This window comes from Clavelina lepadiformis, chromosome 3 (assembly GCF_947623445.1).
Source record: "Clavelina lepadiformis chromosome 3, kaClaLepa1.1, whole genome shotgun sequence".
In the NCBI taxonomy this organism is placed as follows: Eukaryota; Metazoa; Chordata; class Ascidiacea; order Aplousobranchia; family Clavelinidae; genus Clavelina; species Clavelina lepadiformis.
The window spans coordinates 10,617,172-10,640,014 of record NC_135242.1 but is presented as its reverse complement, the minus strand read 5'-3'; the positions used below and the strand labels follow the sequence as shown (position 1 = coordinate 10,640,014).

General features: G+C 37.8%; 2 protein-coding genes and 1 non-coding gene across 6 annotated transcripts in view; all 3 read right to left on the bottom strand.

Moving 5' to 3' along the window:
* LOC143450844 (cilia- and flagella-associated protein 46-like) overlaps window positions 1–22,843 on the bottom strand; it is a 143,706-nt gene that overhangs the window by 115,438 nt on the left and 5,425 nt on the right. For all 4 annotated transcript variants that reach the window (XM_076951574.1, XM_076951575.1, XM_076951576.1 and 1 more), the window contains exons 6-8: window positions 9,080–9,203; window positions 8,727–8,821; window positions 6,590–6,751 (exon numbers count right to left, since the gene is read on the bottom strand). In XM_076951574.1, the coding sequence (XP_076807689.1) occupies window positions 6,590–6,751; window positions 8,727–8,821; window positions 9,080–9,203 (381 nt within the window). The remainder of the gene's footprint in view (window positions 1–6,589; window positions 6,752–8,726; window positions 8,822–9,079; window positions 9,204–22,843) is intronic.
* On the bottom strand, window positions 4,025–4,178 carry LOC143450937 (5.8S ribosomal RNA). Its single transcript, XR_013114830.1, has one exon. It is a non-coding gene; the product is annotated as a 5.8S ribosomal RNA (ribosomal RNA).
* LOC143448484 (uncharacterized) lies at window positions 10,062–11,980 on the bottom strand. Its single transcript, XM_076948253.1, has 3 exons — window positions 11,529–11,980; window positions 10,732–11,470; window positions 10,062–10,700 (listed from the first exon to the last, which is right to left on the bottom strand). Exons 2-3 carry the CDS (start codon window positions 11,446–11,448, stop codon window positions 10,062–10,064), a joined length of 1,356 nt encoding a protein of 451 aa, XP_076804368.1. The 5' UTR covers window positions 11,449–11,470; window positions 11,529–11,980.

Below are 22,843 nucleotides of genomic sequence, written 5' to 3'. Positions count from 1 at the left end.
TGGAGAAAATCTCCTGCCTCTATTCCTTCAAAGTTGGCCTCTGAATCTTTGTCCTCTAAGATTTTCTTCCATGAATTTGCGAGGACAGACACCTTAATGTCTTGCCACGCTGCTGCAAAGTTATAAATGGCTGAACGAATATTGTAATTTTTTATGTTGCTTAAGGTCCGCTGGCCCCTGGTGTCGACCTCAGCATCTGTTTCGTCCTCTACAATGACCAGGACCTCATCCAAGTAACGTCGGATGTAGCGCCTCTTCAAGGCGCTAATAACCCCCTGGTCCATTGGCTGTATAACCGATGTTGTATTAGGGGGCAGATAAAGGACCCTTATCTTGCCGTCAGCGCTTACAAGCTTCTCTTCACTAGGGTGCGCTGGGGCATTGTCGAGTATTAGAATCGCTCGTACATCATCAGGAGAAATCTTCAGCACTTCTTCTTGATATTTCCGAGTCGCAGGCACAAAATGCGAGAAAAACCAATCAGTGAATATTGCAGAGTTAAACCAAGCTTTCTTAGAGTTGTAGTAAACTACTGGCAGGTCACGCTCGACGTTTAATCCCTTAAATGCCCGTGGTTTCTTCGATTTGCCCACCACGGCTAGCTTCAGTCGGTGAGTACCGGTGGCATTGGACCCGACCAGGACCGACAGCCTTTCCTTGCTTGTCTTCTTCCCCTTGGTCTTCTCCTCACCCTGACGGACTTGAGAATTCTTCGGGAGAGAACGCCAAACAATTCCCGTCTCGTCTGCGTTATATACTTGAGATAGGGTGAGGCCTGCGTCACTAATCAGCTTTGTTAATTTTTCGCGAAAGGGGGCCACACTTGCCGTATCTGCATCACCAGCCTCGCCATGCAGAACCTCGTTAAATAATCCGTGGCGATTCCGGAATCGCCAAAGCCACCCATCACTGCCCTTAAAATCGGTTAAGCCAAGACTGGTAGCAAGTTTAGCAGCAGCTGCGATTAACTCTGTCCCACGCACATTCACTCCACTGGACCGTTGTTGAACGTACCACTTCATAACTGCTGCGTCCAAAGATTGTTCCTTACCCATCTTCATATGTTTTCTGTTGCTCACTTTACCACCCTTGGAAGACGCCGCATCAACACAATAAGACGTAGCGTATTTCAACAGCTTGTCCTTGCTCTTCTTAATGTCTGAGACTGTTTGTTTTTTGATACCATACTGATCGCAAACACTCGCAACGCTGGCCCCTTTTTCAAGCTTTTTGATCAGTTCTAGTTTCTGCATCACCGACAAGTTCACACGTTTACGTTTTTCATTTGGCTTAGACATAATGCACCGTACTAAACACAGGCAGGTTCTAACTGATTCTAAGGTGCACCGAATGAAGGCTCTTGCTAACAGAGTACAGAGTACGCTAACAGAGTACGCTGATAGATCACAATACGCTGGTATTGTGACGTTGTGAGAGACAGCTTTCTAATCGTTTCACGCATTCACGCAAGTAGCCTGGCGAATTCCAAAACAATAAAAACCGTTCTTTTGGTACATTCTTTTACTCATAGATCTGCGCATATTGAGTCCGTTAAATCCGAAGTCCGTTAAATCGAAGTCCGTTAAATCGAGAGTTGACCGTATTTATATCCATACGAATTATGTTCTTAGGAATCTTAAGGTATGCCAATTGCTATTATAAAACATGACGTTCATTGCCATGCTTTTTGTGCACTTGAGGGCCCTAACACCGTGCCCTAAACCCGGCCATAGAAACGAAATTTTAATCCCTAGAATGGTATTGCTTTTAGTGGGTTTATTTTAACCATCCATGTGCACATCATTAACTTCTCATAAGCAAGTCCTTTGTTTGTCTTCCCATTTGTTTTACTTTAACTATTACTTTAACGTTTTACCCATTTACCTGTTACTATATTTGTGATGTAGTTACGATAAATAAACGATAAGATCTCATATAGCAAATAAATCTCATATAGTAAATAAAGTTATAAAAGTTAGATTAATCTTTCTGAAAGTAAACTGACGGGTTTTCTTTGCTTTATTTTGTCAGGTTTACATCAACATGTACGTCAATGTAGAAGCATGATTTCATAATGGCAATACTCTGTTAAATTTCTGGTTATTACCGTCATCTTTTAAGGCACTCGTGGGGCCCAATATCATGTACTGCCACTAGGTCAAAAAAATGGGATTCCAATCCCTGAGATGGAGTTTCGTTTGTGTGGTTTTACTTAACCAACCGCTTGTTATCGACCTAAATACGTTTCTTGCTACTATAATCAAATTAGAGAGTGTTATTTCCTATAACTTATTTTGGTTGTAGTAACAATGCCTTTAATGTTAATGAGCTTGCCCTCTACATTCCTTATACATTTTTTCTGTTTTTGCAAGTATAATCGTTGTGTATATTTCGTTAAACTTAGAAACTAAACTATTTTGTAATATTTTTAACTATTTTATTTTGCCAATATTCTCACCAATTACTGTAAGTTGGTGCGAAACACCAACCAAATCAATCATCAAAAAGATGTTTTCAAATCACGTGGTATGTGTGCCAGTGCAGCAACCATGGCAGACAACAAAACAAGATTAATGAAACACATACTACAGCTTCTTTCGTAGGGACAACCATCTAACGCAGATGCTGACATGCCGTGGCTCTGGCATATATGCGGCAATATGCCTGAGGTGTGATGCTAAGTACACAAACCAAAAACAGGTTTTTGTGCCACTGGAGTTTCCAACAATGTCAGTGGAATAAGTTCAAAGAAAATAAGCAATGAGACAAAGTAGCACTACACCACGCGAAAATCAATTCAAATTCGTCACCAAAAAAATGGACAAGCTACTAGCTAAGATAATATAAAGATTACACATTTGGTAAACGCATTGTAGATTTTCTGTTTACAACACACATTTCGCTTTCTCGCAAATATTTATCTGAAAAATAATCGATATAAAAATATATAGATTTTTGTCTTGAGGGTTTGTGCAAAACTGCTTTTAATTATTAACTATGTTTAATTTTTATTACATTAAGTTTTTCCTTCATAAAAAAAAACTTAACACTGGGTTGAAAATCCTGTTCAGAAAGAGCCAGCACTGGTGTAAAGCCCACATCCATTGTTTAGCCAAGAAATATGGAAGCTTGTGTTTTTATCATTCCGTCACCACTTATCTTATTTGTATTAGGACAATCAACAGAAGTCTGACATAATGTGGTATACAGGCGGTTGTAACAGACAATCACTTTACTCACTGACCGCTTTTTATTAGCATGTTTGCAGTTACGTATAAAAACATCAATAGTCATAACATATCTTTCTATAGTCATCACTCATCATCATTTAGAAATAATACAGTTTTCTTTTTTTCTGGAAAAATTGCTTTGTTGAATGAACACATTTTACTTGAATGAGCTGTGGTGAACATGGTTAAATTTGTTAACACAAAACTACATACTTGTACAGTACTTCCTCGATTATCCGGTCAAGTTGGGTCAATATTTTCAAAAATCTGACCGGATAAGCAAAAAAAACGGATAATTGAATTTGTATTTTTACCGAGCACGCACGCAAATCGCCGCCATGGGCCTGACACCCGCTATGGGACGAAGCCTCGATCAGAAGGACGCGGGCGATCCGCGACGCGCGCAAGACGAATTCTATACGCCACAATTCCGGAGCGCTCCAAAAGCGACCGGATTCGGCGATGGGCTCATCCCGCTTCACTCGCCGTTACTGAGGGAATCCTCGTTAGTTTCTTTTCCTCCGCTTAGTAATATGCTTAAATTCAGCGGGTAGTCTCGTCCGACCTCAGGCCGAAATGTAAGAGACGTCACACGTGCCGAGGATCGACGACGTTCGCGATCGATCGCGGCGACTTGGCGAAACGAGGACACCTCTTCGAGGTCGATCCGCCGCCGCCGCGCTCTCCGATCGCGTGCCGGACCCTTGCTGACTTCGACGGGACGGCGGAGACACAGGTCTCCGTCCGACTCCGCATTCGCCCGGGCGACGGGCGCGCCGGGATTGCTTTTCAGACGACCCTGAGGCGGGCGTGGTCCCGGGATTAACCCGAGGCCGCAATTCGCGTTCAGAACGTCGATGCTCAATGTGTCCTGCAATTCACACTAATTCACGCAGCTAGCTGCGTTCTTCATCAACTCGCGAGCCGAATGATCCACCGCCAAGAGCCATCATCGTTTATCGTTTCAGCTTCTACGAAGCAGTCACAGGTTTGAATGTGAGCGCCGAGCGGACGATCTGGCGACCGTCACTTGAAACCGCGGGGGTACTCGACGCCCGTGAAAGACTTGTGCCTTGTCGAGCGCCTCAACGGGCGCGTCTTGACCTCGACAAGCGCGAGAGGCGGCCGGTTTCCCGGCGACGCCGCCGCAGCTCGAGCGGGAGCCTCCGTTCGTTTCGATAATGATTCTTCCGCAGGTTCACCTACGGAAACCTTGTTACGACTTTTACTTCCTCTAAATGATCAAGTTAGATCGTCTTTTCGGACACCGGTTCGGCCGTTGCCAGCCGCTCCGGGTCCAATCGGAGGACCTCACTAAACCATTCAATCGATAGTAGCTACGGCGGCGATACAACGTCAATTGAAAAATAAAAACCAGAGTAATCTCACGCATATGATAGTTGCAAGTGCAATCATGCGAAGTAAAACGACCTCCCAAAGTCATTGATCACTCGGCCGGATAATCGAATGCCGGTTAAACGAGGGACGGATAATCGAGGAAGTACTTGTATATGTATATCTGCATCTTTTTCTGAGAAAATGAGAGATAAATCTTCGATCACCATTGCCACCCCCTATATCATGACCACTTTCATGCGACACAGAATATCTTGAAATTGCATTGTATAACATTCTGTTTTGCCGTTGAGACCACTCCAATACACAGTCCATAAACACAATAAAGTTGGTGCAAATCAAGTAACTGAACCCTGCCTGACACGACCATTATTGTGTAATGGTTATTTTCACATAATGCATTATTATGTAAAAATTCACAAACTTTCACTGTCACTTTTCACTCATTCACTCTTTGTGTTCGAGCACACAGATTAGCGCATAGCATATGCGATGAGCAAGCAAACGTATCTGCAGTTTCATATTTTTCAACACTTTTTAAATGGTTTTAATATGTGTAAAAGAGTCGTTGTTTTGAAAGAAAACATACTGCCCATCGTCTAACACGAGATATAAACGATATGTATGAAATTTCAGCAGTGGGATTAAAACAGGCATATCAAAAAGTTGTTATAGTAGAAAAGGATTAATTGGGCATCGCATTTATGGGATGTGTATCATATGTTGTTCAACAATGCATATAATTATGCATTGAATGCTTATTCCGCGTGTCTCAAATACAACGAGATCAAAAAACACAGTTTATAGTCTATACGGTCTTTTATGCAATGGTGATGTCATACTTTAGTGTAAAATCCACACATGCGACTGCCCTGCTCACACGATCACTTCAATACGGTCTTGCGGGTGGTCGACTTATCTGGGGCTTTACTGCATGTAGCTCATACGTGATTAAAAATTGTGAAACTGAGATGCACAAACAAACATTTTGGTGACCATGACACCACAGATGCAAACATAAATAAAGAAAATTAAACCTTAATTAAAGCCATGAATGTGATGTAGTGTTGATTAAAGAAACCAAAAACGTTTCTTACACAAGCTCCAAAATACTGTTTCATCGACCCTTAAGAAATCAAGCAACCCACTTTGAGAACCAATGATCTAGAGATCATTTCTTATAGAGCAGGATAACATATAAATGCTAGATATCATCAATAAAACTGAATTTATACCATACTGCATTATACCAATCAACTAACCAACAGTGTAACACACCATAAACAACACACACTTGATATTGGATATCACACATTAGCTTAGCCAATTTATTCAAAATAAATGATCTATTATTATATTCATTAACAGTCCTAAGTTTGGCTGTGTCATTGGATATGTGCCAGTAGCCTTCTCTCTGAGGGTTAATCAAGGATCTATATAGGGAGTTATAATCTGTCCAGTAAGAAGTGATACCTTCCAACAATGCCAAGTGTCTTTAAGCAAACCCATTAGGAAACATTTTTAGTGTATGATTCATAGACTTTGTAGATCAGGGGTTCTTAAACTTTTTGGCACACGCCCCCCTTGACGGTACCTAAAAAATCCGCGCCTCACCTCATTGCAAAATAAATAAGCATTAAAGAAAACAACAATTTATTTTCAATTAACTTTCATTAATGTGACAGATGTAGTTGTTTTTGGGAAACCAAACGTTTAACTCGCGGCTTTGTAGAAGATAATGCACATCCTTAATGAAGAATGTAGAAGATAAAGCACATTTGTTATCTCTCGCGCCCCCCTTATGAACCTTACACGCCCCCCCAGTTTAAGAACCACTGTTGTAGATCACCCATATATAAACACAAAATCTACAGAATAAATACAAATCGAACTCAAACAAATGATTAGGAAAAAAAATCCAAAATATTTACACCCTATGCACAGTAAATCATCTAAAGAAAGAATGTCACACAACCACCAAACAATTGGAGCAATCAATGTACCTTTCTTCTGCAGATGGCTTGATAACATCTTCATTCCCGCATTTTTGCTTTCCTTCCTTTATTGAAAATTTTGAGATTGCAGAGCTTGATTCACCACAAATTACCATAACAAGTTGTTGAAGTTCTTTCAACATATCAGAATTGGGATTTGTACTTAACATTCTATAAAAAATATAAATATTTAGTAGATTTTACTTTTTAAAGGGTCCCTTTAACAAAATTTTCACCAAATAATTTAATGTGTTTGCAAATAATTACATGTGACATTATTTTAAAGTATTTTGTACGAATAAGTTTACTATTAAATCATAGTTTGCTTGAATTCGAGCTTTCTTTCTGCTCTGGGGCAGGGCACCACTTTTTTGGTTAACTCATAATAAAACATATTCTGAAAATCGGGTTTTCCTATGACATAACGAGCATTAACTTTATGTTTTTGGTAATTCAAGTTGAAGGCAAGTTAACTACAGTTTTATAGCAAATTCAGCTGATACAACGCATTTTGGTAGCGGAAAAAGTTAACATCTGCAATTAATTGTCCATTAAAGGAAAAAAATAGGTGTTTTTCTGTAGTTATACGAATAGCTTGTCCAAACTAGGCTGTGATAGAAATGCAAATGGTAATCACTGCAGTGCAAATGTTATGGCTTACAACAGTTTTGTAAAGATAGAGTTTACCAGTAAACTGATCAATGTTAAAATATCTCCTAAACCATTGGCTTACTGGTTTAGAACAAGCAAAATTAGAAAATTGAGCTTAAACACACATTTTAGATGTGGGCTAGAATTATTAGGCCTATGATAACCTTACTGACCAAATCAGCATTTGATAATTTGACCAGGTAGCTCAACGCCAGGGGTGGGGAAAATGTTTCATTTATTTGTGTTCAAATATTATTGTGTTGGATATTACTTTTGACCCAATAATTACCAAATGGACCATTTAATTATAAACTTGACGTTATTGAAATCAAATACAGTTTTATTATATCTTGATAAATGCAACCATTGTCATGATCTATCCAGTAGTCTTTTAGACTGTAGTGGCAACAAAGAGAAAATCTTAGTGCAACCTTCATTCATTTGACTCAATTCTCTGCTTTCCTGAGAGCTTCAGCCAGGCTCATTCATGTTCGCTCAGTTATGTTATCCTCCTTTCATTTCCATTGTCTGCTTCTCCTTTTCCTTTCTGTTATTATACCTTGCAAAATTGTATTTGAGAGTCTGTTGATCTTGCTACATGACAATAACATTATAGTTGTCTTCTTTTTATAGTGGGCACAATGACTGCATAAGAACTAGTTCTATAGATGACTCAGTTTTTAAATTCTTAGTTGCTAAAATGTGGTCTTTGTATGAGATGCCCAAAAGTCTACAAAATCATCTTATTTTCATTGCCAAAAATCTTCTTTTGATGTCTGTAGTGAGTGTCCAGGGTTCACAGCTATATAAGAGTATAGAAATGACAAGGGTGACATTAGTCTGATTTTCGTCATCTGTAATTTTTTATCGGCATTAATTTGCATGCCCGGTCCGGTCAAGACATCTTAACAAGGCGCTCTGCTAGATTTGCCAGTTCTTCTTCACTACCACTGAACCCGTCAATATCATCAGCATACCTAAATTTTGTGATTGTCTTGCCTCCAATGCTGATTGTTTCCTCATGGTGTTCCAGGGCATCCATTATTCTTTCCAGGAAGATGTTTTACAATGTGGGGGAGTGTAAACAAACCTTCTTTGTCTTACTTTGACCATATTTTTGAACCAATCTCCAATGTTGTTATTGAGATAAACTGCACTGCTGGCTTTAGGGTAAACGTTTTTGTTTCAATAAGGCTGTAGTTGATATTGCAAAGCTGCCATACTGTAAACAGTTTTCTGCGATTTTTAAGTTTTCAAGAGCTGTAATGTGAGCCAAGATCTAAGTACAGATACCGTATTGATTTCAAATGTGTTTGCATGGAATGCATGGATGGTTAAAAATGTTAGTTAGTCCAAATTGAGGGGTTAAAATATATCCAATAAATATGTTACACAATAAAGTAAGTTAATTTATGCAAAATGCATGAAAGTTCAGCGCTGTTAGATAATTATGTAAGTCTCATAAATACTTTCAATTATGAGAAACACCACTTACAATTTTATCTTTTGCAGTTTAAAAAAGGCTGAGTATTCTCTGATGATACCAACTTCTTTGGCCAGTTTGGTAAAATCCACTAAATTATGTTTCATCTGTTACAGCATAAGACACAATTTTTAAAAACTATAAAAGTAAATAAAACATTGCAAATTATGAACAAATGACATTCAGAGAGTTCGAGCATAAAATATAAGCAGTAAAAATAAAACTTCCGCTGCAAATAATATAAGTTTCTGCATGACAAAAAAAACTTTAAGTAAAGAGAATTGATTTAAATTTATAAGAACACGCTTATTGCAAGTTTATTTGCATAAAAGAACAAAAAGGTAATGATTTATAACTTTAAAAACCTGGAGACTAAGAACATCCTTGAATTTAGAAGGTGATCTATTTTTTGTCAATTGAGCTGCAGCTTGCGAAACAGCAGAAGCTTCCTTCAGATAACCACAATCAATAAAACTTTCAACCAAGGTTCTGTTTCAATAAGAAAATGAATAAGATTGGCGTTAAGCTCTTAAATAGTAAAAATAACAAAAAACATCTAATCTATAATCACTACTTTAACTGCTGTATATACCGGAATATAAGCCCTTATTTTGACAAAAACATTAGACCAAAAAACAAGAGTCGAAAAATGAAAAAGAAACGATATGAATGAGCGAAAAAACGCAAATCTTGGACAACTGATCACTGGAGGAATATGATGTTTACAGGTGAGAGCCATTTTTATGTTAGAAGCAAGGAAGGGGGTTTAAACGCCTGACCAAAAAATTATGTCCCTTTGGCCAAATTCTGTTTGTGCAATACACAGACCATATGCTATTATCTTTAGACAACAAACTTAAAGAAATTTACATGCGAAGAAAAGCTCGGGTTCCAAATAGCGACTGTCAGAACAGCGACTTTCAATAGAGCGACCACACGACAGCGATTCATTTAAAACAGCGACTGTCAATAGAGCGACTACACGACAGCGATTCATCAAAAACAGCGACTGCCACAACAGCGACCTCACTTCTTTTATTAAATCCAAGGCTTACGCGCACACGCACTCTATCACCCCCTCCACACATACCTTCCATCCCCCACACCTCTCTACACACGTATGCACGCACAAACAGGCAAACACTGCGTAGTGAAAGATTGAAACCAAAAGGGACTTTAAAACAACATTTTATTTGGACTATCCATAGAAGTCCCATGATTTAAAAAGAAATAGGCTAGTCAAGCCAAACAACAGAAAGTCGTCAAGCCTTGCAATAAAATTCAGGGTCTAGAAAAAGATTGAAACCAAAAGGGACTTTAAAACAACCAAAAGTCTTGCAATAAAAATCAAGCCACGTTTATTTCTAAATTGTGAGCAAGGGCTCGAAGGAACTGCCGCAGATCATACTGGCCTCGATTTTGCTGTACAACAGTGATTCGTGTGTTCATTGTCACGTATCTTTTCATTCGCTGAGTCAGGTCTCTGCCTTGTAGTAGCTGGGTTCGGTTTGCCCGTTGAAGGGCTTCCTCCCGTCTTAAAGCTTCGATGAATCGAAAGATGGAAGGATGATGAGTTTCCGTTGATCCCTGAAACGCATTGTGCCAACTCTCTAGCTGGTTGTTGGTTCGTGGCAGTCCCGCATCTTGTCTGGCTTTCACACTCCACATATGTACGGGAAACAATGGCTGTCGTCTGTCTCCCCGTCTGTTTCTTCGGCCCACGTAGTTGTCTTCGAAGTAATTTACGAGAGGCATTACTTCTGCTGGGTAGTCTGCCACCAATTCATCAAAGGCATCGCTCACTTCATCCACTGGTAGAAAGGCAAGAGCAAGGAGCATTTTTAGTGCCATCCGTTGCACATATAACCGTTGCAGTCCGTTTTCCTGAATCTTTCTCCAGAGCGATTGTCCCAAGTGAAAGTAACAGCCGTAGATGTGCGTTTGAGGAAATGCTTCAATGAGCGCAGCTTTGGAAGCTAGTTCAAAGTCGATCTGTACACTTCTTGGGTCCTGGTTTCAGTGATTTGATTTCAGTCCACATTTGAGAGTATGTTACTTGTTGCTTATTTGGGAGTAGAACAAAAATGCAGGGAAGCACATTGTTTCGTATCATAGCATGCACAGTGTATACTTGATAAAAAAGGGATGGTGACACTTTGAATGTACCATCACACATCCAGTGTTCGGAATCGTGTAAGGTTTGAAGAAACTGATCTGTGCTGAAAATAAGCATCCGATGAACATCTCCAGGCCCACTGTCATAGAGCAGGAAGCCACGCTGGTCTGTTGTTTGTCTCAACATATCAGGTATGAACAGTTCTCCTACATTAACAGGAGCTGGGGGGTTGTTGTCAGTTGCTTTCTTTTTCCGTCTGATGGTTTGACGCAGCTTTGTGGAAGAGCCAACAGCTGTTGCAACTTCTTCATTAACTTCGGTCAATGCATCCTGCACGATTCTTCGTGGTGGATCCCGCGTTCTTACTGCAGCTGTTTTTACACTGTTTTCAACTCTCCTGGCTGCCACTTCCGTAGGGTTTGGTGGATGCGTGTGGACGCCACTGCTCACTGGGGGTTGTTGTTGCTCACGATACTGAAGGCTTGTCGTTAGGCGACCTTTACAACCTGTTTTAGCACATCTCCAATTGATTGTATTTAACTTTGTTTTGTCTTTCCTGTACAAAAAGCCTTCATAACTTATCATGTCACTTCCTTTTCTTGAAATTATAAAATCCATTGGGGCAAATTTTTCAAACGACCTTAAAATTAATGAAATTTTTCAAACGACCTTAAAATTAATGAAATTTTTCAAACGACCTTAAAATTAATGTGACACGTCATAGTGTTGCCTTCCATTTATAAATGCCTCATTCGACTCAGTGAATTCAACTCAGTGAACACGAGTTAAGTCTAGGCTTACCATACGTCCCGTTTTAGCCGGGACAGTCCCGCTTTTAAAGGCTTTGTCCCGGCGTCCCGATCAGTCAACTAAAAGTCCCGCTTTGGCATTTACTGAGCCAGCATTGCCCCACACTACACGAATATTAGCATGATGTGATTGGTTTGTTTAGCCAATTTGCTGAAAAGCAATACCCGGTGCGTGTTCTTGTTTCGTTGTGTTAAATGTGAAAGTAATTGTTACATCATTGTAGCGGGTAATTGGTCCAGTGGTGAGTTGATTGTTAGCGCATTCGCTTGTTCACTGTTCAGTAATAGTAGGCTAGGAGGAGGAGATGATCTTTTTGCAGTTAGGTTATTGAAAGAACTTATTTCGTACGGTTCCGGTACTTATTTGCATTTTCTTATGCAAAAACCATTTGAATGTGAAAGCCCTTATCACCTGCAAAATTAAAACTGACTTTTCCTGCTGTGGTTTTTATGAGAAAATAAAGTTGAATATAGACTTCTGGAAGAAAGTATTGTCTACAGAAAAGTATGATTGGACGATTATGTAAATTTACAAATGCTTGAACATTGTTTTGTTTCCTAGTAAAATCCATTATTTTAGTTTTTCTTGGTGTCTTACTACTTCAGTTGTCCCTGACGATAGGAATCCAAAATAGTCTCATACTTCTAGTAAAATGTAAACCACAGTTATTTGATAGGGCTTGTTGTTCTGAAGCGTCCCGCTTTTCAATCAAAAAAATATGGTAAGCCTAGTTAAGTCGCTATCATAACAGTCGCTGTTTTAATGCGGTCGGCATTTATACAATCGCTGTTTGGAATGTCGCTCACTTGATTACGTCGCTATTATGAAGTCGTCATTATGACAGTCGCTGTTTTGACAGTCGCTATCCGGCCTGGATGCCGCGAAGAAATTGTTCAAGTCGGTTTGACGTGTAGTTCAAAATTATGAGCATCAACTCATAATTGTAATCAATCATCATAATTAAGATGTTTTTTGGCTATTCAAATATTCAAACTTTGTAATCAATTTCGTTGCATTCATAAACTACTTTCAAGTTAGGTTATATGATGTTGTTAAGAATGATGAAAGTCATTGCAACTACACCATTTAACATCAATTTCTTTATATGAAAAGTATAACATGAATGTTATGGTTTACCATTGATGGTTTGAAATATCTCAATTGGTTGATTTGTCGACCATGTTTCAAAATGATCACTTTATTATAAACAATGCATCAGCAGGGATGAGGTTAAATTTTTCACCAGCCATAGTATCTTAGCTGTTTGTGTTGGTAACTGCATTGTCATTTCGCTTAGGACTTTTAAGAAAAAAAGTGAATGCAGTGCCAAGCATAGCGGTTATAAAAGACTGTGACATGTACATATCTATCAGATTAAAGCAATAACACTGTGTAAGATAAAAACTTACAAATGTGTTAAATTACAACGTCTTTAAAAGCGAAGTAAGACGAACGAAACAGACGAAATAAGACCAGTTGCACAATTTTATTCATTTGCAAATTTAGCCCACTGCCTAAAAATGATTGGCAGGTATTGTATTCACATGCAAAAGCTCAATTGCCTCTATCGATTGCAAAAATTGTGCTATAGTATCAGCATGAATAAACACCTGTCGTTTTCACTTCGTCTTCATTACCCATTAGCAAAGAAAAAAGATGAGGAATATAGAGATGTTTTGCACCTTATTTTTGTCGAACGCTAGCATTTACTATCGCATGGTACCTTTTTGCAGCGGTAACAAATAAGAGCATCAATTTGCACAATTTTGATAACATTTTCTCTATGATGCATAACGTATACTCCGTGTTAAACTTAATGAAGTCAAATAACCTATTCAACTTTGAGCTCATGTTTAAAGATTTACTTTATTTTTAAGTTATTGAAGGGCTTTGGTTGAAGGTAGTTATTTTAAGGGAAAACCGTTTACAAATAGACACACGTTTGTGATATCAATGGCATTTAATCATTATGGATGGGATGATGAACAATTACTGTTGGTGAAGTTTCATGATGTAATGATAGCTTTGATTTCAAATTATTTATTAGTTTCTGCAATAAAATACTTATTACTTGATGGTTGTGGTGTTTTATGTTTAACAGAGTCATCTCATTGACTTAATGCTATGTCACTTTGATATTACAACTTTTTGAAAAATACTTTGAAAACAGAAGTTTTTGTTTAGAAAATATAAAGCTACTACCACATCTTCACCATTACTACTATGTTTTTAACTTTATTTGAACTTGGCATAACTGTACTCTCGCAATGGTATGGTATGATAAACATTATCCTCAGACTGATGAAAGTTTTTGCAAAACTTAAACTCGACAATGATTACTCATCGCAGGAGCCCGAGTTACCAAGCTAGCATTTGCGCAAATTCAAATAATCATACATTTTCTTTTTTTTTTTTAAATTAGTGTTGTTAATGTATTCCCCAAGGTGCATATACAATGGTATAGTGTCACTGGGTATTGGGCTCAGAACACAAGCCGCATTTATTGCTAGGTCAATACTTGAACTTATCGGCTACCAAGCCAACTTGGCCTACAAAACAATCAAGTAAGTACAAAACATAACTGGAAAAATGACAAGAAGTGTTTTACAATCATGAGATGCCATAGATTGTTTCCATCATTTATATATAAAAATCTTAGTAGCCTACAAGGCTCACAACATTCATAAAATCTGTAGTTTTTTATCAATATTTCATGAGCAGATATGACAACACGTCGGTGATGACAACCTTCCATCTCAACAACAAACAGGCTAAACCTGAGCTCCAAATAAGGAATAGTGGAATAACCTTGTCTTTCTATGCAAAACCGAAATTTCTCCAAATTGTTACAAATAAAAAGCTCACTTTTTGACACCATTTGGAGTCACTGTACAAAAAACTGACATTTTGCATCGGTCTGATGCTCCGCCTGATGGAAACAAGCTTGAAAGTCTGGTGTTGCAATGCTCACAAGCACCAGGTTAACAAATTCATCAATGACAACATGTGTATAGCCTATTGTGACGGGATGCCTAATGCCAACACCTATGCTGAACAACTTCCAGTCTCATTGTGCATCCAACCCTCTGATCTCCGCTGGAAATCTGCTATTTTTTTAAGTCTTTGGCACTTCAGCCCCAGGTAGACTTAAAACCAATACTCCATAAATATATCAGTATACTGGTAACCATACAGCGACTCCGAGTGCCCATTTGTGACAGCACCATATATATTACTGGCCCATGCCACCAATGCAAAAAACTAGATCCAGAACATGTGGTATACGTAGTGATGCAGCAACACCTTATACCTCAACTGCATTATAACTAATGTCAATACCCAACCGACAATATGCTGATATGAAGTTAAAAGTGAAAAAACACATGGCAAATGAGAAATACTATTATACGAGAACAGTACTTCCTCGATTATCCGGTCAAGTTGGGTCAATATTTTAAAAAATCTGACCGGATAAGCAAAAAAAAACGGATAATTGAATTTGTATTTTTACATCATAGAAATAGAAACAGAGAGAACAAATACAGTAATGTACAGAAAAATGTCATAACTCAGCACTTTTATGGTAAAAAACTGATCGAAATGTAGCAGTTTACAAAAAATTTACGCTTAATTTTCATTTGCAACAGCAAATCTACTAAAAAATGAATCAATCTTGGATTGTTTGCGGGAAGATTCACGTTTTTCGGCAGCTAACTCACGAAGTTGTACTAACGTGGAAGTGTTTGAAACTGTTGCTTCTGGCTGAAAACGTAGCCACGTCAGACACTGATCAAACATTCGCATTGCTTCTGTATGAGAAACAGGGCATTGTGCTCTTTTTGTTGCGTTTTCTGTAGTTTCATCTGCATCTTCTTCATCACATATATCCTCTTCTTCTTCTGCTGAAACAAGATCAACTATTCCCTGCTCATCCATATGTTTGTAACCTGGACCGTCAGTTTGAAACCATCTGTCAACGTCAGAGGGTTCTAATTCAATGTTTAGTGTGGCAAATTGTTCCACGAAATCAGCATTTAGTATGCTATCGGAACAAACGGCGATTTCGTCCAGAGAAGATTCGTCGAGTGGAATAAGTTTTTGCTAAGATTTCATTAATGTCTCTGGACTTATCTGTTCCAAAGCATTTGCTATCTTTTCTACAACTCTCAGCATATCAATTTTCTTCAGAAAAGTTAACATATCATCGTCTGTCTGAGAAACCAGCTCTTTTAAAACAGACCGCCGATAAATTCTCTTCAGGCACTCCAAAACACCTTGATCCATGGGTTGTATGAGAGAAGTGACATTGGGCGGTAAAAACTTGGCAACAATCTTACCATCATTGGACACTAGTTCATCCTCGCTTGGGTGAGCTGAACAGTTGTCCAATATCAAGAATGCTTTTGGTTCCTGTCCTAATTCAATTAGATTTTTTTTACATCAGGCACGAAGCAGTTTTGAAACCAATCGTTGAATATAACTGTATTAACCCAAGCATTTTTCTGGTGTCGATACACAACGGGCAATGTCGATTTGTCAATTCCACGAAAGCATCGGGGATTTTTTGCTTTGCCGATGAACAATAATGGCAGTTTAATGGAGCCACTTGCATTAGAACATGCATTTATAGTTATACGCTCTTTAGCTTTTTTGGTGCCAGATGGATCATTGTGGATCGTAGTCAAAGTTCGTCCAGGAAGCATTTTATAATAGAGACCAGTCTCATCGCAATTAAAAACTTGATCCAAAGAATATCCATCAGCAAGCTCATCGAAAGAACGAACAAAATTGTCAGCGGAGATAACATCAGCACTTACTTTCTCTCCCGCAATTGCAAGACTTTTGATCCCAAAACGATTGCAAAAGCGCCATTGGAAACCATAACTTGCATTAAAAGGCTTAGGGTTTTCTTCATAAAGAAGGTCGTGAAATTCCGTGGCCTTTTCTAAGAGAATTGGCCCAGTCACTGGAATTCCTTTTTCACGACCTTCTTTTAGTATGTTCACGACCTTCTTTCAGTAAGCTCTTAGTCTTACTGCTGCAACATACAATCCATACGTTGCACAAAAACTGCCATGTGCATTTCACAGTTAGTCTTCACTGCAATACAAAACAAATTTGTATTGTGCAAACGTACACGAACAAAGTACATCTATGACGTCTTAAAATCTCCGTAAAAGTTGTATCTAAATGATATAAACAATCAATTGAAAAATAAAAACCAGAGTAATCTCACGCATATGATAGTTGCAAGTGCAATCATGCGAAGTAAAACGACCTCCCAAAGTCATTGATCACTCGGCCGGATAATCGAATGCGGGTTAAACGAGGGACGGATAATCGAGGAAGTACTGTACTCACATTCCTAGCTGGATTGCTGGAGACCCTATGGCTTTTTTTTGTAAAATCTATATACTTTTTATAGAAATAAACATTCATTCAACATCGTACTGCTTTCAAAATGAAATAGATCATATAATAAGAGAATAATAAATGTTTCAAGAATAGCAAATAGACCTACAAACAAAAAAATATCCAAAAAAAAGTCTTGGGTCGCTGAAGACACATATAGGCGCTTACGGATTAAATGTTTAGCTTTGATAGAAATAGTGGCATATCAAGTTTGTGTAGGCCTGTGCATGTAACTTAACCGTGAAACCAATAACTAGGGCCCGCAAAAGTCAATAAAGTCAAAAAGTTTCAAGGACCTCGTCTGACCACGAATCAAAGAATAAAGTTGTTTTCAGCACTTAGGGGATTGTTTCTAAGAAGTTTATAGGTCAAAATAAAGTCAAAATTTACAATAAAGTCAAAATTTTTGAATAAAGTCAAAATTTGTCAAATTATGGCTTTTGACAAAGTTTTTGTGTTTCTTGAGAGTATTTTTTGTAAAAATCCTCGTGGAAGCATTGTAAATCAGGAACTGCGACACAATTAAACCATATTAACCCATAAAAGCAGGAAATAAGTCACAATGCCCATTTGGATCAGCAGTAACTTTTATCTGAAAAAGCTATTGAGAAAAGACAGAAATTTTAAGCCTGAAAATGTTAAAAATTACATGATGGTGTATTACAATAAATAAGTTGAAACATTTTTCTGTAGTGATTTCTTTAAAGCCGCCTGAAGGGGGTTACATTACTTCTTCCCTGTTTAATTTGCTGTTTATTAGAATTTACCATGCGGAGAAAATCGAGGCAACGTGCCCTTTTCACAAGGACAAAATAACACAAGCTACCTAAATCTATCGCCAAAAAACACGACGCACTTTTTATAATCCATAAAACATCTTAACTTTTCGATAAAATATTACGTTTGGGTCTGAAATCGACAAAATATTATGTTTGGGTAACTGGAGGAAGAACTATGGCCTCTACAAATAAGCAATTTCGTTAGGTCAAAATAAAGTCAAAATTTGATAAAAATAAAGTCAAAAAAAAATTTTTTTAGGTCAAAATAAAAATGGCTCTACCAATAACACATGTAACTTAACTGTGCTTTAAAAGTTAAACTGCATATTTGATATGATATATAAATAAATATTTCTTAACAGTATTAATGCAATAAATTAATATTTGTTAAAGCAATTTTACATCAGAAGGACAAGAGCATACGACCAAACAAGCCGATGTTGTAATTAACTGCTAGTGCCTGTCAACATATTTAATGGTGGCCAAAACCAGGAATCATCACACATCAATTACATCAGTTGGTGTAAGTTGATTGATGTAAATGTCAACCAAACTGTTTTTGAAACCAATTCTACGGCTAATGGCAAGATATGAAGGAATGATTAAGTCATAACGTTAGTAAACACTGACCTCTGCAAAAGGTTAGCTATGTAATTAGCATGAAAAAGAAAAATTTAACAATTCTATGACATGAGTAATAGAACATTTATGTGTGTTTATGTGTGTGTGATTTCTATGGGTACAAGATTCACCTCTATATATAAACGACGCACGTGTTTGAAGGGCAGAGAGCCTTTGAGCATTAATAAAGCTAGTTGTGTGCAATACTTGAGTGCGACGTGACAAATGTTACATGGTGTCAGAAGTAGAACTCGGCCACTCAGAAATAAATGTCTTTTCACATGAATGCTTCAATTTGAATTTTCAATGCGTCAAACGAATGAAACAAGTAGATTCGTTGATTGGAAAGGTATGGGCAAGCAACAAAACATTGTGATGAGTCAGAAGAGAAACAGGTTAACCTTTTGCTATATCTTTCTGGAAGAAAGGGTGACAAAATTTTGTCTTTGTTTCATCTATTTTACGAGGACCTGGGTACATACATAGCCTTAAAAGAGCACTTAGATCAATATTTCAATCTGCGTAGTAACAGTATTTATAAATATTTTTATCAGACAAATGCAATGGTCCCACGAACCATTGGAAGAATACATTACTTCTTTGCACACACTTTCAGAAAGTTGTAATTATGGAGCCCTTCATGACGAGATGTTTCGGGATAGAATTGTAGTAGCCATTTTAGACTCAAGTCTATCAGAACGCTTGCAAATACACTCAAATCTGACATTGGAAAATGCAATTAAGATTGTTCGCAACTTCTCTCTGTAAGCCGGAAAGAAACTTGGAGGTCGATAATATTTGTGAAACACCCAGACGATCAACACAACAAGCCATGCATTCCACAAAAAGAAACCAATCGTCGAGAGGCAACGCCTCCAATTGCCTGTGGTGTGGTAATAAAGTAAAACATCAATGAATTCCCAGTGAGAAGCACAATATGTTTTACCTGTGGAAAAGAAGGACACTTCTGTCAAGTATGCATGGCAAAGAAATGTAGTATCAATATGGTAAAGCTCATGAATAGACACCACAAACCCTTGTTTCTTGGGAGAATGCATGTTGATGCTGTCATAGAGGATGCCCTGAAGTCAGAGGTTTCTATTAACAATGTTTCTTTTCAGTTCCATATTGACACAAGTTCCGATAACACAGTGATCCGGGAAAACGAATTTGATTCCATTGTTGATGTGGTCGTGAATCCGGTTGATCAGATGCTGGCAGGTCCAAGCAACATCAAGCTCATGATTAAAAGGAAGTTCCATGCAAAGCTATGGTTAAAAGATGCTTTCAAAGCGCAAGACATCTTTGTCATCAAAATTCTCAAACAACCACTCTTGGGATAGCCTGCCGTCAAAACCTTGTATGCAATCGACCACGTTAACTATGCCCATCAGTCACATAAAAAATTATACCAAGCATTTTACATTGCCTTTCTCAGATTTTGGACGATTACCGAATACAGTTTAAACCTCAAGCAAAACCATTCTGCCTGTGTCAACATCGGCGTGCACCGATCCCCATACAACAAGCGATGAAGGAGGAACTCCAAAAGATGGAACGCCTGAGAGATATGAAGAAAGTGACTCAACAAAATGGTGTTCAGTTGTTTACCAATGGTAGTTCTACAAAACAGAATAATATCAGAATATGTATTGACTTTACTCACTTGAACAAAAGCATCTGCCACAAGCGACACTGCCTACCTACTGTCAACAAAATTTTGAGGAAACTCACTGGAGCGAAAGTCTTCACTAAGCTTGGTGCGAATTTAAGGTTTTGGCAGATACCACTTGTGAAAGACTCTAAATTTATCATGACCTATGCACTATTTTGTTTTAACAGACATCCTTTCGGAATATCTTCTTCTCCGGAGCCAACGGCAAAATATCAACAGTTCTGGATGGACTTGTTCGTCGACTTCTGGGCATGGCCAACCAGTTGCAAAAGTTCATTCCAAACCTCTGAGAAATGACTTCTCCAATTCTGAAAATCCTATGCAAAGATCAGTCATGGCAATAGACTAGTGAAAATGACCAGTGATCATGCTTTAGGGTTAATAAAAGGATTACTTTACTTATCCTCCTGTCTTAGTTCATTATGACTAGGGGTTGTTCTCTATCAGATGATGGGGGATGATCTTTTACCACCAGTATATACTTCTCAAGCAATGTTAGACACTGAGAAACGTTATGCTCAGACGAAGAATGAGGCCCTAGCGTCCACATCGGTCTGTGAAAGATTTCGCAACTACTTTATTGGTATGTTCTTCTCCGTAACAACGGATCACAAGCCACTCCTTAGTCCAGGGATGTCCAACCTTTTATTATAGTGGGCCGCATTGTCACTTGAAATAATTCAATGGGCCGCAGAAACTATTAATTTTCAAGAAAAATTGATGAAATTAACTACTTTAACAATATCAGTCATCAAAGTATTCGGAGTGAAAATGACTAGCGGGCCGCACAAAAATCTCAGGCGGGCCGCAGGTTGGACATCCCTGCCTTAGTCTTCTGGGAAGCAGAAACCTGGAAGAGCTGCTTCCAAGGATTCAAAGGTTTTGTTTGTAAGTATGGCAGAAGACCACCGATTTTCACAAGAAATTGACTTGCATGTCAATGCCGCGAACAAGTTCTTACCATCGTCAATTAAACGACTGGGAGAAATTCAGAAGGCACTTTCAGCCAATGCTCAGCAGGCAGTGAAGTTTTGAAAAACTGAAAGGCTGTTGAAGGTTTGTTATAAAGTGGTTTCGTTAAAATGGATTTAGACTGAGCTGTCAATTGGAAAAGGGCTGATATTACGAGGCAAGCACCTTTACATTCCTCCGGTTTTACACAACGAGATAATGTCCAAAATTCACGAAGGTTGCCAAGATATTCTTAAAAGTCAGGCACTTGCAAGATCCAATGTATGGTTGCCTGGACTAAATAAAGAAGGCAAGGCTTTCGTGACGATCTTCCCTGTTTGCACAAAACACCATCGTACCCATACAAAACCGATGATCAGTTCAAACCTTCCTAACTATCCTAGGCAAAAAGTTGCAACTGATATACTTCAATTTGATAACCATTTATACAGTCTGCTAGTAATTGATTAGTTTTCCAGATACATCAAATGAGCTTTCCTGGGACACAACACCATCACCAAAAACGTGATCAATTATTTGATGTCCATTTTCACCCATCACAGGAAACTAGAAGAGCTGTTCTCCGACAACGTCCACAGTATAGGTTGTTTAAATTTTGTGAGTTTGCAAAATCGTATGAGTTTCGTCATTCTAACAGCAGCCCTCACAAGAGCAATTGATAGGCTGAATGCAGCAGCGTTCATACTATTAAAAGCCTTCTAATGAAATCGAAGTAAAATTAAAAACAGGATATAGTGTGGCACTCTAAAGTTAACTTTATATTTTCCGACACAAGCTTTCGCAAACATAAGCTTGCTTCTTCAGGTGTACTGTGAAATGGAAAAAAATATTTCAAAATTGCTAGGTAAAGGTATGCTTGGAAACAACAATCGCAATTTTGAAGAAATATCTACATGCTTTCAAGCAATCACAAAATACTTAATGACGTAACAAAATAAAATGGTAAATGAAAGGAAAAGGGGAATAAAGCTGTATTAAAGTCAAATAATGAATATTTATTTATAAGCAGTAATTGTACCTTGGCAATAGAGTATGGATATATCCAAATATGTTTTATGTAGTATGCTACAACAGTGAATTTTATAAATGATATTATATATATATATATATAGTATTTTAAGTCTGGCACTGTGGTAGAAAGTTTTTTTTGCAACCAAAGTGCTAATTACTGGTGTCAAGAAAATTCGGCTCTGTATAAAAGCTCACAAATGTTGACAACTATAAAAGCATAAAATAATCATTTATTTTACTCTACTTGATATACCAAGCTGTTGAAAGAAACACAGTGTTTCCTAATTGGTTACAAAAAAATAAAAATTATACTCATAGAAATTAACATAATGTTTGAGTTTCAGATTGATCACAAGAAGTTAAAGCTAAAATAGAATGTATGATATCTACGTAAAACATTCAAAATCAGAAAAAGTTTATCAAGATGCTCTCGCTAAAATCCGAGCCTTGGAACATTTAGCATTAAATCAATCATTTTCAAGGAGAAGCACTGTTGTTATAATATTAAATTAAATATAGAGAGCATAAACAAGAACTAAAAACTACTATTTTTAGCTTTTTACTGAAGAAGCTGTGGATGCTTAAAGCAAAAAAAAATTAAAAATGAGCTCCCTCTGGAGGCAAAAAATTCAAAATTTGACATGTCTATATCTAAAAAGGTAATTGAGCTAGAATGCTGAAGTTTTTTTGTTTTGTTTCTATTCTGAAACTCTTAATCATACATTAAAAAAAG